This window comes from Cannabis sativa, chromosome 2, assembly GCF_029168945.1.
Source record: "Cannabis sativa cultivar Pink pepper isolate KNU-18-1 chromosome 2, ASM2916894v1, whole genome shotgun sequence".
NCBI classification, from domain to species: domain Eukaryota; kingdom Viridiplantae; phylum Streptophyta; class Magnoliopsida; order Rosales; family Cannabaceae; genus Cannabis; species Cannabis sativa.
The window spans coordinates 88,010,144-88,028,318 of record NC_083602.1 but is presented as its reverse complement, the minus strand read 5'-3'; the positions used below and the strand labels follow the sequence as shown (position 1 = coordinate 88,028,318).

General features: G+C 30.1%; 3 protein-coding genes across 7 annotated transcripts; 1 reads left to right on the top strand and 2 right to left on the bottom strand.

The window, feature by feature from the left end:
• The first annotated feature begins 2,556 nt into the window (after nt 1–2,556).
• Nucleotides 2,557–6,175, top strand: LOC115718843 (probable protein phosphatase 2C 5). Of its 2 annotated transcripts, none has more exons than XM_030647653.2 (8): nt 2,557–2,934; nt 3,472–3,711; nt 3,976–4,147; nt 4,226–4,443; nt 4,558–4,665; nt 4,766–4,891; nt 4,972–5,198; nt 5,305–6,175. In XM_030647653.2, exons 2-8 carry the CDS (start codon nt 3,502–3,504, stop codon nt 5,519–5,521), a joined length of 1,278 nt encoding a protein of 425 aa, XP_030503513.1. In that variant the 5' UTR covers nt 2,557–2,934; nt 3,472–3,501; the 3' UTR covers nt 5,522–6,175. The 2 variants fall into 2 exon arrangements, with proteins under 2 accessions (XP_030503513.1, XP_030503514.1); XM_030647654.2 differs by having other exon boundaries at nt 2,614–2,887.
• Nucleotides 6,176–9,706: 3,531 nt separating this feature from the next.
• Nucleotides 9,707–11,021, bottom strand: LOC115721432 (wall-associated receptor kinase-like 20). Its single transcript, XM_030650725.2, has one exon. It carries the CDS (start codon nt 10,425–10,427, stop codon nt 9,762–9,764), a length of 666 nt encoding a protein of 221 aa, XP_030506585.1. The 5' UTR covers nt 10,428–11,021; the 3' UTR covers nt 9,707–9,761.
• Nucleotides 11,022–14,426: 3,405 nt separating this feature from the next.
• On the bottom strand, nt 14,427–17,808 carry LOC115721430 (single-stranded DNA-binding protein, mitochondrial). 4 transcript variants are annotated; one of them, XR_004012459.2, is made up of 7 exons: nt 17,625–17,808; nt 16,854–17,041; nt 16,335–16,543; nt 16,115–16,215; nt 15,474–15,533; nt 15,303–15,392; nt 14,427–15,180 (listed from the first exon to the last, which is right to left on the bottom strand). XR_004012459.2 is itself a non-coding variant. In XM_030650723.2 (6 exons), the coding sequence occupies exons 1-6, from the start codon at nt 17,791–17,793 to the stop codon at nt 15,355–15,357; spliced, it is 765 nt and encodes a 254-aa protein (XP_030506583.2). In that variant the 5' UTR covers nt 17,794–17,808; the 3' UTR covers nt 15,159–15,354. The 4 variants fall into 4 exon arrangements, 2 of the variants coding, with proteins under 2 accessions (XP_030506583.2, XP_030506584.2); XR_004012462.2 differs by having other exon boundaries at nt 15,303–15,371; XM_030650723.2 differs by having other exon boundaries at nt 15,159–15,392.
• Between the last annotated feature and the right edge of the window lie 367 nt (nt 17,809–18,175).

Sequence of the window (18,175 nt, the reverse complement as noted above, 5' to 3'; positions counted from 1 at the left end):
GCACCAGTGGTGCCTAGCACCCTCCTATGTATCAATATTGCTATTAGTTTAACTAAGTATCAGGTCTCATATAATTTAATATAATAGGGGAGTATCGCTAGCCAATTGCAACGCGACATGTCGCAAAAGTACTAGTCACCACTAATGCGTAATAGCAATGCTCTTTTACAAATCTCTCTCTCTCCTCCACCTCACCGACACCTGGTCCCACTTCTGATAAGTAACACTCCCATACCGTCATACGACCATACCACTCCATTGAACTTGCCCTTACAATTGTGTTAGTAGTGTTATTTATTATTTAATAACTATTGATAGGTGAATTCTATTTGATATTCATTTTATTTAAAAAAATTGGTATACTTCATATTATTTTTATACTTAATTGTTGATGGCTTTTTCAAACCTTAGTTGAGGTTGCTAGGTAAGCTAATTTTTGTTAATCTTACTCCATAAATATTTATATCTTTAATGTAATAGATTTTGTCCCATTTGCATGAATAATAATTCTGTTTTCTTTATATGAAAAAATTAAAAAAAGAAAAGTATATCATAGATTTTCAAAGCTACATTCATTTTACATGAGAAGCATTACTAATAGTAGTGGTGGTTAAATTATGAAAATAAAAAACTTACTCTATTGAAGCCATATATTACGAGTTCTATTATATTAATATATCAACATTTTGATATAAGATTATTATACTATTGTTATTATTATACTTTTTTTTATAAGTTTATTTTTCTCTATTTATTTTTTAAAACATATATATAAATAATCCATAATTTAGGGCGGTTGTCATGGCATATAGGGTGATTTATTCAAAACCACGACAAAATCAATATAGTTGGCAGTTGGCTTAATTTTGTTATAATATAATTTATTAATTAATTATAATCTTATTTATCCAAACTCACCAAATTCTTTGACAATCAAGCCACGCTATTCCTATTTCTTATTTGCCTTTTTTTTTTTTTTTGGTAATTTGATAATAATTTCATTTCAAGTAGATGAGAAGAATAATAAGAAGAAAATATATGTAATATACTCCATAGTGCATGTCCATGATGATTGATCAAAAGTCAACATTTTTTTTTTGTTTTCAACTTTTTTTTTGGTAATAATAAAATGTCAAAATTGCTTTTGATTATATAAATAGATTGTTCCTATGAAATTAATTTAGTCATTATATATATATTAATATACTTTTTATTATGTTCAATGGCAACACAAGGTTGCATCCCTATTCTCTAAAAAAAAAAAAACAATAGCATCCTTATTCCCTACATTTTTTTAGTATATTCAAATGGAAATTTTTGTAGTACTGTTTTGGTACACTTTTTATATTTTTTTTGACATTCAAAAAAGCTTTTAAATGCAAAAATTAATTTATATTTGGCAAAAAAAAAATTGTGTTTTACTTACATATTATGTTCTAATACACAATTGCAAAACATGTAAAATTTAATATTTTTATTAAAGATATAAAAAAAAATGATAAATTTATTATTAATTTATCATTTTTTTTATTATGTAAAATAATAATAAAAAATATATAAATAGTTCAACATTAATGTTATAGTTAAATATAATAATAAAATAATAAAAGTGATGTAAAATCAATAATAAAATCATACATTTATGTTGATGCAAATTTTAAATCATAGCAAATGTTATGATAAATTTGACAAAATATTTGTTATGTGTGTCAAGTTTGTATCACTTTTTAACATATTATTGGAGTATATATTTTTTTTCTAAGTGAGCTATATTTTAGTTTTACATTAATTAATTGCATTTTCATTAAAGATGCTTTAAGTCTATTTTTTTCTTCATAATTACGTACGTTGTAATTTTAAGATTATCTGTAAATTTTTAAATAATTTCAAATAAGTTACCGTGCTTAAATTAAAGTTTTAAATAATTATTTATCATACTAATGAGAAAAAAGCAAGAGGTTATTTAAACTTTAAAACTAAAAAAAAAATTATTTAAATTTTATTTTCTTCATAATAAACTATTTAAAAATTTATTGATAGTTTTAGATAATTATAATATAACTAACCATTGAGAAAATGAAATATTTTTTTTCTTCCTTTTGGGTATAAAAATAGATAAACTATTTTTATTTTATTTCTTTATTTAATTGTATTTTAATTCTAATGAAACTTTTCTATCATTATAGTGGAATAATTATTTTATTTTGAAATATAAAAAAAAAATTATTTTACTATTAATTTTTTATTTTTATACATATTAAATTTAATTTAATTCTATTTTTATTCTTATAATTTTATTCCTCACCACGTTATTTTCCACATAAGCAATTAGAATGATTATCAATGGTTTCCAATTCGATATAATTACTATATTAAAAAAAATTAATTGAAGAGTTGTTAAAAAAGAAAAATTAAAATGAAGTGGGCTAAAAGAAAAGGAAAGAAAAAAAAAAGGTAAAAATTGGATTTGGAGTACAGCCGTATATGAATATGATGGTCGAATAGACAAAAATACCCTAACATTGATTCCTTCTATAGCTAAATACACAAGGGTATTTATGTCATTTAGACACTCCTTAATTACACCGAATATTAGGACATAAATGTCATTATCAAAATTATTTGCCACCAAATCATACCCTTTTTCCGCGTTTTTTTCTCCTTCTTCTTCTTCCTCTCTCTCTCTCTCTCTCTCTCTCTCTCTAGATTTATCATCCAATCAAATCACAGGAAAAAGCTGCGATTCTCTCTGTTTCTCTGACTACTTTCTCTCTCTAAAACCTCTTTTGTCCTCCGGAGGGGATTACTGAGCAATCTGTGGAGCTTAATCTGCAATGGAGCTGAGTCTGATACCTTTGAGAACGAATTGTTTGTAGATGGGTTCAATGTACGCTCCTTTATGCTCGATCTGTCACTGACTCGCTTTGTTCATCTGTGAGTTTTAGGGTTTCTGAACTTTTTGCTCGACAACGAACTAATTTTGTGGAAGGAAAAACTTCGTTATTATCGCAAATGTCTGCATTTTCTTGATCTATTTTTATATATTGTTTTACTGGGTTAGGGTTTTTAGGGAACCTATTGTACGCACATTTTGTTGTTTATTTCACTGATAATGGGTGTTTGTTTTTGGTTTTGGATTAGATTAGCGAATTTAGGATTTGTTCTCCAAAAATAGAATAGGTGGTTATCAACAAACATATCTTTAAATTTAGATTAGTGGGTTACAATTTTGTGTGAAGTTTCATTGATTTGAAACGCAGACATGCATGATTTATTCTCAGTTGCAGAAGAAAAAAATCAATTTTTAATGGTTTTTTTTCTTAGCTATTATTTGCTGTACTATTCGACTTATCTGCATGAATAAAAAATTAGTTTAATTGGCTGGCATATAGATATGAACTGCTTTGTTCTACACATAGCTGTGAAAAAGCTTTCGTTTCATTTATCTGGGTGTGAATGTTGTGGTGACAGGTTCTAAGAAATGTTGGAATATAGTACAAAATGAGCCAGACAGAAATATCAAGGATGAAGCCTTCCCTTGTCCCACTTGCTACTTTGCTTGGTCGGGAGCTTAGGGGCGAGAAGGATGAGAAACCATTTGTGAAGTATGGCCAAGCTGCTTTGGCCAAGAAAGGAGAGGATTACTTTCTGATCAAACCTGATTGCCAGAGGATTCCTGGAAATCCCCTGACATCATTCTCTGTTTTCGCGGTATAGTTTCATTCTTTATAGCTCTTTATGTATTAAATGTGAAGACATCCAATCATCTTTTAATGCTTCGGTTCGGTGTGAGGAGAAAGAAAATTATCCTAAAAAATTGCTTAACAGCTGAATACAGCTGACTTTGATAAGCGCTTGGTTCTGATGAGGAGGCCAACTAAGATGTTATAACTGAACAGTGAAATGAATTGCTTAATTTATTTATTTTTCTTGTATTTTGTTTATGATACCAATTAGGAATTCTTAAATTAGCAGATATTTGATGGGCATAATGGTATATCAGCTGCAATCTTTGCCAAAGAGAATTTGTTGGATAACATCCTGAGTGCAATTCCCCAAGGAGCCAGTAGGGAAGAATGGCTTCAAGCACTTCCTCGAGCATTGGTTGCTGGGTTTGTGAAAACTGACATAGAATTTCAACAGAAAGGTATGTATTAAAATTTCTTTATTAAACTTCTGTTGCATTTCTTTTCGACAACTTCTCACATTGTAATATCAACAACAGGAGAAACTTCCGGGACAACTGTGACATTTGTAGTGATTGATGGCTGGACTGTGACTGTTGCATCTGTTGGGGATTCTCGATGCATATTGGACACTCAAGGAGGTGTAGTTTCTCTCTTGACTGTTGACCACAGACTGGAAGAAAATGTCGAAGAGAGGGAGCGTGTAACTGCAAGTGGGGGTGAAGTAGGAAGACTCAATGTTTTTGGTGGCAATGAGGTATATAATGCCTTTTTTGTGTACATTTATTTTTTTGCACCAGAAAGAAAAGTTATAGAGGACAATTTCTCTGGTTTAGTCCCAAACATTTAAATAGGTTTATATGGTTCACAGGTTGGCCCACTTCGCTGCTGGCCTGGTGGATTGTGCCTTTCAAGGTCTATTGGTGACACAGATGTAGGAGAATACATTGTTCCCATTCCACATGTTAAGCAAGTGAAGGTAAATTCATATTCTTTTGTTGACAATGGTGTCATTTACTGTGGTAAAGCATTATGGTGCATGAGAACCCTTCTTTATTTTATACTTTTCACTTATGCAGCTCTCAGATGCGGGAGGAAGACTAATAATTGCTTCTGATGGAATTTGGGATGCACTATCTTCTGATATTGCAGCGAAATCTTGTCGGGGACTGCCTGCTGAGCTTGCTGCAAAGTTGGTGGTTAAGGTGATGTTTGGTACTCACTTTTTCTCAAGATACGTCCTATTTATTTATATTTCCTAAGATGGTACTGTTACATATTTCAGGAGGCTCTAAGATCAAGGGGTTTGAAAGACGATACAACTTGTCTGGTTGTTGATATAATCCCATCAGACCAACCTATTTTACCTCCAACTCCAAGGAAGAAACAAAATGTGCTTTCTTCATTTATCTTTGGCAAGAAATCCCAAAATCCTGTTAACAAAGCTAAGCTTTCTGCTGTTGGAGTTGTGGAGGAGTTATTTGAAGAGGGTTCTGCAATGCTTGCTGAAAGGTATTAAAGACATATTTAATTCATCTTTTGTATGGACTACACTGGTCTGTGTTGAGTTGGATATATTAGCCATGTTAATTCCTGTAACTTCTTTGCGAAAATACAGGCTTGGTAAGGATATTTCTCTGGATGCAAATTCTGGAATCTTCAGATGTGCAGTGTGCCAAGTGGATCAACCACCAGCTGATGGTTTATCTGTAAACTCGGGCCCTTTCTTTTCACCTGCATCCAAGCCCTGGGAAGGACCGTTTCTCTGTACAACTTGTCGGAAAAAGAAAGATGCCATGGAAGGAAAAGGGCGCAGACCTACAGTAATCTCATAGTAATAATCCCCCCTCCTTGATTGCATGCATCATATATATATATATATATATATATATATATATTTCTTTTCTCCCTGGCAGTGTGAGCATACTTAGTTGTTAGTTTTTGGTTTGAAAGATGGTGATTAATATTATTATAGATGTTTTGTAAGAAAATGAAGTTGAGATAACGAAGGGCCAGTAGCTGTTTTTCCCTTGTTAAGAGTTTGTGTTGGATTCTGGTATGTGGTCTCAGCTGTTGGACTGACTAACGAAGAACAGAAGTGGTGTCAAAAGTGGTTGATAAAGATATCTATGGTGATATGGTGGTGGTGTTTTTGATAGCTAACAGCTTGTATTTGTAAGTAAATTGAAGAATCCATAGTGATATGTTTTGATACACCAACACAGTAGCTCTTCTACTACTATATATATATATATCCCAACTTTAAGCTAACACCTAATTGCGCTTATTTTGTTGGAACTAAGAATATATAATATTCATTTGATTTGATTTGATTTGATTGGGGATTATACTTGTGGATAAGTTTTTGCAATTGTCCACAAAACCCATCTCACTTACATTTATATTTATATATCCTTGTTATTCTGATCCCATGTAATAGGCGTTTTAAGTGTATAGTATATTTAATGACTTTATGACTTTGGTTCCCATTGTTTCTTTTTTGTTGCGTTTTTGCAATTGTGTTTGTTATGCTCCTATCATTTTCTTTTAAGGGTAACCCATAATGTAAAGATCAATCAATAAATATCGTGTTTGTGGTTCTATCATTTATTTTATGTGGTGTCTCTTGTCAGCAGTATCTTCTTGACTGTGAGTTGTAACAAATCACAAATACACACAAGTGAAATTCATTATTTGTGTGAAAGAAACTAATCAATTGGCTGCATAAAAGATTAGAAAAGGGTTTTGTGTTGTGTTGTCATATAGAAGACCATAGTTGGTGATCATTGTGGTAAAAGACTAGAAGCTTTCATAATTTAAACATAGTATTCTTCTTAACAAAGAGTTGGTGTCAGATTCATTAGGTCATTTGGAAGTTGGTGGTTTCTATCTTGCTTCAAATTGCTGACTTCTAAATCAGTACAATGCCTTGAACTAGATAAATTTTGGAGAATTTTATTTGTATTCTAAAAATTTATATATACATTCTATTTTAATAATTATTTTTTTTGAACAAGTGAAAGTTTTTATTAAAAACCCAAACAAGGAAAGAAGCGACAGCTTCTACAAACCCAAAATGCAGTCTACAACGGCAGCAGTTGAACTCAAATAAACAACTAGCAACCCTCTACAACATTAAGAATACACATGTTCTTTTGGCTGAGTTTATGAGGACCCATTCTCACCACTCTACATTTATTAACATTCTTCATCTCCAAATTAATACTTCTAGCTGAACTACAAACATAATCAAACTCCTGTTTTTTAAATAAAATACAAAGTTGCAGATAAAACAACATTTCTAATTTGATTCTTCAAATCACTAGTAGAGTTCAAATACCATTGCTGAAGCTCCGAGAAGGAATTTGGCCACTGATGAATGCCCCGCCAGCTGCTATGAAAAGGTGATTGTGAGTTTCATTTTCAGTGTCACAGATAGGGCATAAAATAGAATGGATAGTCATTATAGGCTCAAATAATCTCTGGTGAGTAGATGAGAGTTAAAAACTTGCCAATATACAAATCTATGTTTGGGCACTAGGAGTTTGTTCTACACAGTTTCAGCATAAACAACTTTTTAAGCAACAACAAGAGAGGTATAAAATTGTTTAACCCAAAATTTACCTCACTTTTCAGCTTGCATCAACGAAGTTTCATCAGTAATTTGTCTAAGCCTCAGCAGCTTCTTAAAATACTAACTCTTTTCTTGCTTGATAGGAATGCTCCAAATGTTTTGCTTCTTAAGATAGATGGAGTTGATCCATGTTCCCAAAGACAGCCTTGTTTATTGGAGATCGCCCATAAAAACTTCGCCATCAACACTATACTCTATTTCATGCCTTCTCGAAAATCAATAACACCCAGCTTTTTTGGGAGGCAAACCTTCTCCTCTCCTAAGAAGGAAGATGAAGCTTACTCCTATTTTCCTTAGCACCACAGAGGAAGTCACGACAACTTTTATCTATGATAGCTGTAATTTTATGAGGGAGAATGAATATACTCATCTAAAAATTTCTGATTCCAAGCAAAATTGAGTGGATTAATTGAGCACGATCAACAAAAGATAAATTCCTACTCGCCTAACAATTGAGATTCTTGTTCAGCTTGTCCAAGATCACACCACAGTCCGAAGCTTTCTATTTTGTAGGACGAAGATGAACCTCCAAGTATTTCAAAGGAAAAGATCCTTCTTCTATTTGCATCATATCAATAATCTTAACATTGATATCCTCTTTAAATCCTCCAAAGTAGATATGAGATTTTGATTTGTCGCAAATAGACTTGTAGAATCACAAAACTTCTTGAAATCTTCTTTAACTCCTCTCACTGGATTAGTGTTGCCCTTACAAAAGATAACAAAGTCATCTACAAAAGCATAGGTTAGTTAACCTAGGATGTTTACACTGAGGATGGAACCAAAACTCTCTTTTTACCAGAACTTTGGTTCAATAATCTGGTAAGATACTCCATTATTAGCACAAACAGGAGGGGAGACATGGGGTCTCCTTTACGAAGACCTTTTTCCCCTTTGAAAGTACCCTGAATTCTTCTATTCATATGGAGATTGTAGCTCGTTCCTTTCAAATTCCTTATATCTTAGAACTCTAAATTCCTTGATAATTTATCATATTCATATCATTTAACATGCTTCTTCTCATTTTTAATATATATTTTGAATTTTACCATTTAAACCTGAAACAAATAGAATACAAGCATAATTCTGTACAAGTAAATATAATCAAGTGAAACACACTTCTAAAACACTTTATAAAATGCACCTAAAACTAGTTTATCAAACTTCCCAAAACTTAACATTTACTCGTCCTCGAGTAAAAATCAACACTAAACTAAAAATAAACGAACACAAAGCAAGTCTTACTTCAATTTACACCACACCACCACTACTCACAAGATTCAATTGTTCCCAATACTCAACTTTAGTATTCAAATTCGAATAGAAAAATATAACTTGCAAATGACAAAAACCATTAAAACTTAATATACATGCTCAAAATCAATCTATCATGTCCACAAACCGATTATCAATAAGCTTGCAATACTTAGTCTTATCCACTAATGTCAACAACATGTGCGTTAAAATTAAAAGGACTTATTAATTGGATTATAACGTTAGGCTTAGGTAAGAATAGATGAAAAACGTCATTATTATGTTTTGTGGTCTGGCCACTCAGATTGTATACTGTTGTTTTGCAAACAAACTCTTATGATTAATAATATTATCTCACACTCTTTTTCCTCTTGAGGTTTTAATGGTGCCAGTTTTTCTCAAAATAATAATAATAAAAAAAAGTACACCCATTTTATAATTTTTATTTTATATAAAATATATATTTTTAATTTTACTAGTTTTTTTATTATTCTTTCAATATTCTTAATTAATATACTTTTAAAATATAAATAAAGTATATTTTAAATATTATGACACAATAAGTAAAATAAAAATTTATATGAAATTTTATTCCAAAAAATTTTTAAAAAATAAACATGATTTTAAAAAAGGTGAAAATAAAATTAAGTAATGATATTAATAGGAAATAATGTGAAGAAAAATAATTAAAAATTTATAAAAAGTGATTTTTAAAAGTTAATTTAGGTTGATTTTTTTTAAAAAAAAATAAAATAAAGTGTATTTATAATTTTATTGGATGCAAATAAAATTCCACATCCGCTAATAAAGTGAAAATTTTAATACTTAAATGTGTTTTTTTTTTTTCAATTAAAGTGGTGTTTGGTTGAAAAGAATACCTATTATATTAACATCTTGTTAATGAATTCTTTGACCCTATTTGCTTCATGTTGTTGACCAATAAGAATGTAGGGTTTTCTCATAAGATGAATATTAAACAAAATGAACTTGAATGGAGACCCTTTATTTACTTTTAAATATACAACAAGTAAAATAAAAGTAATAACTCAAATTAAAAAAATCCAAGCAAATGTCATAAAACAAACAAACAAACAAACTAAGCATGCATTTGTGACAAAATTTATTCAGCAACTAAAAATAAAAATAAAAACTTTCTTTTTCTTATCAAGTAGAACATTTGTCATACATTATGGGTTGTTCTCCAAAACACAGTTAGGATTAGGAGGCAACCATTGCAATTCAATACCATAATTCCATTGATAAATAGGGTCTTGAGGGTTGATATTAACCACAGAAGTATAAGCAGTACATCCACCAGACCTGACCCTAATGAAATGTGAATTCATACTTGAATCTTTCAAGTAATGACAACAAAGCCTACTTTTACAACCACTTCCTTCCTCCATTTCATCCTCAAACTGCCTGCAAAGACTGTTGTTAGAACAATTAAGCGGGGATCGAAGAATGGATTCGGCGCAATTCAGCAACAACACAGTGTTGTGTTTTGATATGTTGAAAGGTAATGTCTCATCAAGCCTTATTCCTCCTTGAGATAAATCAGAAGAGGAACATGTGTCTTTAAGTATCATAGGTGGTCTAATGATGAGTGAGTTAGTGTTTGTGTCAATGCTAAGGATTTTGTAGTGAAATCCTTGGAGTGATGGGAATTCAAGGTTCCCATTGTTACAATAGATTTTGTATCTAAGATTACCACAGTTATCATTAGTGCTAAAAGGGTATGGAACTTCAAAGTTACCACATTTTGGACAACCATTATGGAAAGATGATACAAGGGAAACTAAGGTGAATAATAACAAACATAACATGACAAGCATTTTCAGTTTTGTGTCCATTATGAGGACTAGAGAGATAAATAAAGAAACAAGAAGAAGAAGAAGAAAAAAGACTAGAGATAGATGAGCAAGAAATATGGTATGAGCTAAGGTGTCTATTTATAGCAAAAATCATATAATTAAGTTACTATTTTGTAATTAGATATAGTTATTATGAGTTACTTGGTTACATTTCTGTGAATCATCAAAGGTGGCAATTGGCAAAGCAGGCACACCTGTCAGTGTATGGACTAGAATAAAAAGGTCAATAAACAATATCCAATATCAAATTTTTTAATTACAAAATATGTATATATTATTGGTTTTATATGACAATGACACCCCCATGAATGTTGAAGCTAATTAGCTAGATTAATATTCCTGTAATTGTTTAATATGTGCCAAACCATAGAATCTAGTAGTACATTTTGTAGTAGATCTGCTTCTACCTGGCATCCAAATTATATGGCTACTAGAATATACATGATATGGTTTGAATTAAGAAAATATCAACATGATTCAATGGCATCTTTGATAATGATATATATACTAGACAAGTGTCAACCTGTAAAAAGAAGGGCCTAACCTCTAGTCAATAATTTGAAGAAAATAAAAAATGGGTGCAAGAAAGAGCTTATATAGTAAAAAGAAAAAAAATCACACAAATTCTCTTAGGATATAAAAAAGTGGGTCAGTTAGTCTCCATCTCCACTAATGGAAAAAAAAAATTAATAAAAAAAAACACTCATATAATTAAATTTATCATTAATGTTGTTTAAAGCCGACACGTACCAATTTAGTGATGTTTGATTTTATTTATAAAAAAATGGTAATACCAATCCCACTTACCTTGTTTAGAACTTTTTAAGCACCACTTGCTTTCCCATTTCGTGAAGTGGTCTCAATAGAAATATAAATATATCAAGGGAAGGAAATCGATTTAAAATAAAAAATAATTAAAAATAAAATTTTAGTATAGTGTTTGAAAAGAAATTTAAAATTATATTATTTTGTTGGAATGTTTTAATTTGATAAAATTATCATTATTAGAACATATAATTATTTTTTGTAATTTATAGATTTTTAAAGAGTATATTTATTTTTTCTTATTTTAATTAATAAAATTATAATTAAAGTAAAATAGGTTAGGAAATTAAAAGATTTTCTCTATAAAAATAGGGGAGAATTTTTCTTCTTATTTTCTCTCTAATTTATGTGAGCCTCACTACTTTCTTCTTTTTTTAAAATTTTATAAACAATATTAATACTATACTATTCATTCCTATTCCTTTCAAGTAAACATACCATAAAATTTATAAACATGAACGAATAGCTCATAAAATTATAATTAAAATTGTTTTAGTATGGTGTATTCATTATATGAGAATGATAATCTCCAATAGTATGAGTTTTTTATGTTTTCTGAAAAATTATATGAGATTAATTACTCTGTTGGAAGATAATCTTTTTATAAAAGTTTTCAAAATAAATTGGTTCTAAACAATCTCACCAATCACAATATAATGTATTGATTCCACATTCTACATATTAGTAATTGAGATACATGTGCTAACTTAAGAGGAATCTAACTAAATACTCTCATCTACAAAGCAAACACAATTTACAAATTTTAATATTTTCAAACAATAATATTCTATGTCTTAATATTTTAGTTAATCATACCAATCACTACATAATGCCATGTTATTGGATATTGAATCATTGATGAGGGCATTTGTCACTTAATATATACATGTAACAATGCAGATATATGAATAATATATATAAAATAAATGAAGCCAAATTGAATATAAATATTAAGTACTATGAGTAATAAAAAAAAATAATAAGAAAGAAGAAGATAAATGAAATGGAAATATAGAATATCTCAAATTGATTCATAAATACTAATTTCTATTCCTCGAGTGTAGTGAAAGTGATACTAAATTACTAATTACTAAAACATAGTAGAGAATTTTGCACCTGAAACAACATAAGTTGAGTTATAACTTATATATAATATGTTTAAAGAGAAGTGTAGTATTCTTTTGTCCAATCAAACCAAACCAAACCAACTGTTAAAACACATTACAGCACTCACTAATATGATTTACAGATTTAGATTAAAGACGTACGTACGTGTCAGTCACCAGCTCAAAGGATCACTAACATAGTCTTTTTTAAGTGGTTAATAAGTGAACACATGTGGATTCTATTCTACCATCCAAACAAATAACTATAAACAAAAATTCAAAAACTTGAACTTGTGAATGTGAATGTGATGAAAATTTATTTAGATGATGCCACTTGAGACCCAACTAAGATTTTCTTTAACTTTCATTGATTTTAAGTTTGTAGATTTGGGATCACAATTCTACCTAAAATCATATTACATGTGGATACCCTACTATATAGATAAGATATTATTACTTTCAATAAATTAGGATTTAAGTTAAAAATTATATTTTAAAAAATATTGCTATTAGTAAGGCCGGTATTAAAATTTAGCAGGATATAAGAAAAAAAAATTAAGCCTTTGTTTACATAAAAATATAATATTTTTCAAAATTAGTAAAAAAAAAAATTAAACTTCTAAGCTAGGTGAACCTATGCACAAAGCCCACTTATAGGTTGAGCCTGTTATTAATTAGGATTCAATGACATTTAATATTTTTATGAGGTAATGTTTCGTGAATAATTAACAGTTTTAATAAGTAGGATTCTACACAAATAGAAACATAAAGTATTAGGTACTTGTTTAGCAATTTTATTATTACTTTACTCATTTAAATTTTTAAAATATATAGTTAATAATAGTACTATTTTTTTAAATTAAATATAAATATATTTAAAACTTAATTAAAAATATACAAATTTAAACTAAAAGATAAGTACAAATAGTTTTCTTACTTTGTGTATTATCTATTTAAATTTTGATAATTAAAAATACAGAGTTTCTTATTTTTTTACTTCAAATTTTTTTTTTTTTGTATTTTTATAAAAATTTACATAGCAACTAACGAAATAATTTAAATTGTAACTAAAATTTACATAGCAACCCACATAGAAATTAGCGATAACAACCCAAACCATAAATTTGAAAAAAAATAAATTAAAAAATAGTATATGAAATAATTCTCCTTTTAAAAGTAATAATAAATAAATTAGGTCACATACTCAAACGAAGGGCTTTCTCACACATGTTTACCAATTTTGATTCCAAAATATCTCAACACACGCTTATTAAATAGTAATTAGAATCAAATAAAATTAATAGAGAAATGTATCAAAAATTCAACCAGCATTTTATGTAAGTCAAGTTGGTCGTATTCAACCAGCTATGGCAGAAGTTTTGGGGATTAATGAGACTTTGAGTTTGATTAAATGCAAGTGCTAGCAAAATATTATTGTTGAAACTGATTGCTTAGTTGATGTACAAGCAATTCAGAGTGGTAGAAATGTCATCTTTGTTTGGTTCTTTAGTGAGTGATCGTAAATTTCTATTAACTTCTTTATATTCTGTCAAAATTTGTTTTGTTAAATTTTGTTAACAAGACTGTCGTGACTTTTGTTCATATTCAGATCGTACTTTCTGAACTATTGATAATAAAATCTCATTCTATTCTATTCAAGAAAAAAAAAAACAAGGTAAACATGAGTATCCACTACAGCTTTTTTAAATAGGCCCTTTTATAAGATAGGGTGGTGGAACAACTATATTCAACCAAGACTATATAAATATGTGGAAAATACTCACAAGACAAATATTATCAAGAAAATATTATTTTACAAAATTTCACCAAATGGCAATGATTTGGCAACTTGGAGCTTCGGCCACTCAAAAAAATGTTCTGAAAAAACACTTCCCTTTAAAAAAAATCCCCATGTTCTCTAAAATACAAAAGTTCCTACATTTTGCTACCGTTTGAACACTTTTAATTAGTTTCCTTTTATCTAGTTGTTATATACATACAATATACAACTTATATAGTAAAAAAAACAGAGAAACTATAGTATCTAGTAAAAACTATTGTGTATAAAAAAAACAAATCTTGGTAATGTACTTTTAAAAATAGGACAAATGGTCAAGATCACTATGAAGATGAAGTCTATGAATGGCATAAAGAAGAATAGGCATTAAGGGCAAGTTGATAAACTTTCTTCAATTCAAAAGCATTAAGGTTTAGTACTACAGCCTAATTATGTATGCTGATCACCTTTTTCAGTACTAAAAGACAATAAAAGTTAGGAAAGAAAACAAGCCTTTAATAGTAAATGGGTCCAATTGCTTTGCAAAGCACTCTTATATTGGAAACTAAAGGTGATATAATAACACCAACTTGTGTAGTTGGATATTCATAAATATTATAACATATATACACACACTATCTTTTTCATGTACTAGTTTCTACTACTAATTATAAATATATAATAAGCTAGGCCTGCACAAGAATATTTTATACAAAGAAGGCACTTTCAATTTCAACCATCAACAATGCTTTCAAAGACAAAATGGAAACTAAGACTTCGAGATTGATCTATTGGCATTGAGTGGAAGATATGCTAAAACAATAAAATAAATATGTATGAATAACTCATTAAAACAAGCCATGACTATGCGATGTATAGATAATTAACTTTGTTTTTTTCATTAAATTTAGTTGCATATAGTTAGTCTTGAATATGTGAAATCAGAACTAAAGGTTTTGAATTGTATGCATAGTGAATGTGTAGTGTGTACATACCAGTATGTAGGTCGAAACTGCAGTTGAAACTGGTAAAATACAAATAGAAATGCCATTATCTTGTGTATATAAAAATTTCTAAAATCTTGAGCATCTATCTGTCTGCGTTTAATTACAGCTAAAAAACTAAGATGCAAGATAAATTTCTTACAAAATTAAAGAGGCATGACCAACATTCACTATTGCTCGGTCTCGTCTCTAAGCTAAAACAATCCCTCTCCTGCCATTGAAAGATGAGCTCCTAAATCAAAATGCTATGTCAAATTAGAATATGGTAGCATGTGAACGGCTTGTTAGGGTATTTTGATAAAGACAGACTTACTTAAATCGTCCAAGGAAATATTGCTAACGCTTTCGCCAGTCTTTATGAGGCGAATCCTACCTGAAAGTTGAACAATAGTAGTGTAAAGACGTTACAGTGTAAAAAATGCATTTCAAGACTGATATACAGCTAATTGGCTTTTCTTTCCATCTTTAAACCTTAAATTTCTTCCTCTTCCTTATCTTTTTCTTCTCAATTATGAGTTCATAGGGCGAAAAGGTTGTTGAGTTTTTCAAGGAAAGTAGACATTTCCAAAGTTCTGGAGTTCATGGGTTATCCCCTTTCAAAACCCCTTCCCCCAACCCCTAAAAGATAAAATTTTAAAAAATTAAGAGACAAAAGTAAAAAAGAATCAGGCTTATAACTTAAACTCAAACAAGAGCATTTCTCATCTCATCCAAGTGCAGGGGCAGAACCATGTGTACCTAAGAGGTGGCCATGCCCCCCCCCCCCCCCAAAAAAAAAGGTTGTTATATATTTCTCGTTTAGATTTGTTCACAATTGACCCCTACTATTTTCTTACTCTAGTTCCGCCATTGCCCAAGTGAGACAAGTTAGAGCACATAAACTGGTTTGTTTTAGCACAACTAATCATGACCAATAGAACAATAGAATGACAATATTCTGTCTAATTGACATACCATCTTGACGAACACATATCTCTGCAATGTATTTGACTTCACCGTTGATGCTGTCATTGTAAACTCTAGTTTCAATGTCACCCTCAACATACACTGGCGAACTGCGTTTAATCTTAAATGTTAGAAACAACAATAGATACATATATGTTTTAATGTATTTTAAACTTTCTTCGCTAAAAGTTTAATATACTTGAGATTGAGAAATGAAATGAGTACGTACTTCTTAACAATCTTTTGAACAGCATAAGTTCCGAGTGGATCATTGTGCACGGCAATTCGGTGCCATTGTGCAGGTCTTGGCAAGCCCTTTTCCAGACTTGTTCTCTGATCAAACATGCCTCCTGTCCCAACGGTAAAGATGGTTATAGTCCGGCCATTTCGCAATATCTTCTGCACAGGAGCTTGCCCAACTTTTCCACAAATTATTGCCTGCATTACAATGCAATAATTAAATTATTCCTCAAATGTCTAAGTGAGAAGAATGGTTCTTAAATAAAAAAAGTTATTGCCAGACAAATTTGACCAAGAAAACACAACCAAGCAAAACCCATGAAAGAAATTTTCATTGTTTAGACTTTAGAGAAAGAAAAAATAATTCACTTAATGGATTACACATTCTACAGCAATTAAATCACTTTTATTTGTTATATCATATGGATCCAATCAAGACCCAACTACAAAAATACAAAACTGAACACCACACTTTTATAAAGTATAACTGAACACTCTTATCAAGTACCTTATGTACACCGCGGTAAAGCCAACCTTTACCAGGATTCACTCCCTGGGGCTGCATTGCAGCTTCTGATCTGTCACCAAGTAAGTCATCATTGTACTCTTCAACTACAACATTCTTCTTTTCACCCTCATTTTGGTCAGATGACTCAGTGGAAAACCACAATTTCAAGCTTCTTTGAGCCCCCGTCGCTAAAATCAAGTCAATAAAACCAATAAGCCAATGCAACAAAAAAAAAAAGAAAACCCAAAAACCAAGGCAAGCAATGCCAAGAAATCCACACACTAAACACAACATCATCAGATAAATACTACAAAGCATGAAATTTGTATTGTTAAACTACTACGTCTGAATCACACACTACTAAACCATGCAACAAGATCATATAGCTAAAAAAATCATCATCATCAACAACAACAACAACAACAAAAAGTGTATGTTCATATGCTATAAAGAGCAGAAATGGACTTTTGTGATCAGAAACCAATGAGTAAATACAAAAAAAAACCCAAAAACCAAGACAAGCATTACAAAGAAATCCACACACTAAACACAACATCATCTATTCATTTGATAAATACTACAAAGCATGAATCACCACACACTACTAAACCATGCAACAAGATCATATAGCTAAAAACAACAACATCAAAAAGTGTTTGCCTACATGCTATAAATAACAACAATTAGATTTTTGTGATCAGAAGCCCAAACTCTCAAACATACAATATATCAAATAAATACTAGACATGAACATAATTGAAAAATGAGTACCAAATGAGGATCCGTGCGTTGTCGGAGCAGAAATTCTCAAGTGCTTGGTGAGTCTCCCGGCAAAAGCACTCATTTTGAGCAGAAACCCAGAAAGAATGGCAGAATGTGAGAATGGCGAGAGAGGAGGCCCTAGCCTAGGCTGGGGTACATGAAGGGTTTTAGAGAACATGGGTCGTGGTCGTGGATATGGGTAATCGGGTTTCGAGAACATGGGTAATGGACCTGGGTAACCCGGTTCCGGAACTGGGCCCGGCCCAATACGGGACTTGATATTTTCTGTTTTGGAAGCTTTTTTCTTGAGAAAATTAAGTAAGTTATTATTTTTAGTAAAAAAAATTTACTTTTAAGTTTAATTTTTTATATATATATTTTTTTAAGATATTTTATAAAAACACAAAAATTAATAAAAAATAACGATAAATAATATAAAAATTAATAAAAAATAACGATAAATAATATAAAAAATTAATATACAAATAATAAAAAATCAACAATAAAATAATAAGAGTACAACATAAAAATATCTCAAAAAGACCGTATTTTAATAAAAT

Excerpts from the sequence above, each read along its gene's own strand:
- LOC115721432 (XM_030650725.2), bottom strand. The coding sequence starts at position 10,427 with ATGGACACAAAACTGAAAATGCTTGTCATGTTATGTTTGTTATTATTC.
- LOC115718843 (XM_030647653.2), top strand. The coding sequence starts at position 3,502 with ATGAGCCAGACAGAAATATCAAGGATGAAGCCTTCCCTTGTCCCACTT. Across the intron at positions 3,712-3,975 it reads CATCATTCTCTGTTTTCGCG|ATATTTGATGGGCATAATGG; the intron begins GTATAGTTTCAT and ends TTAAATTAGCAG. Across the intron at positions 4,444-4,557 it reads ATGTTTTTGGTGGCAATGAG|GTTGGCCCACTTCGCTGCTG; the intron begins GTATATAATGCC and ends TATGGTTCACAG.
- LOC115721430 (XM_030650723.2), bottom strand. The coding sequence starts at position 17,793 with ATGTTCTCTAAAACCCTTCATGTACCCCAGCCTAGGCTAGGGCCTCCT. Across the intron at positions 17,042-17,624 it reads AACGCACGGATCCTCATTTG|CGACGGGGGCTCAAAGAAGC; the intron begins GTACTCATTTTT and ends ACTTGATTTTAG. Across the intron at positions 16,216-16,334 it reads GTTCAAAAGATTGTTAAGAA|TTCGCCAGTGTATGTTGAGG; the intron begins GTACGTACTCAT and ends GATTAAACGCAG.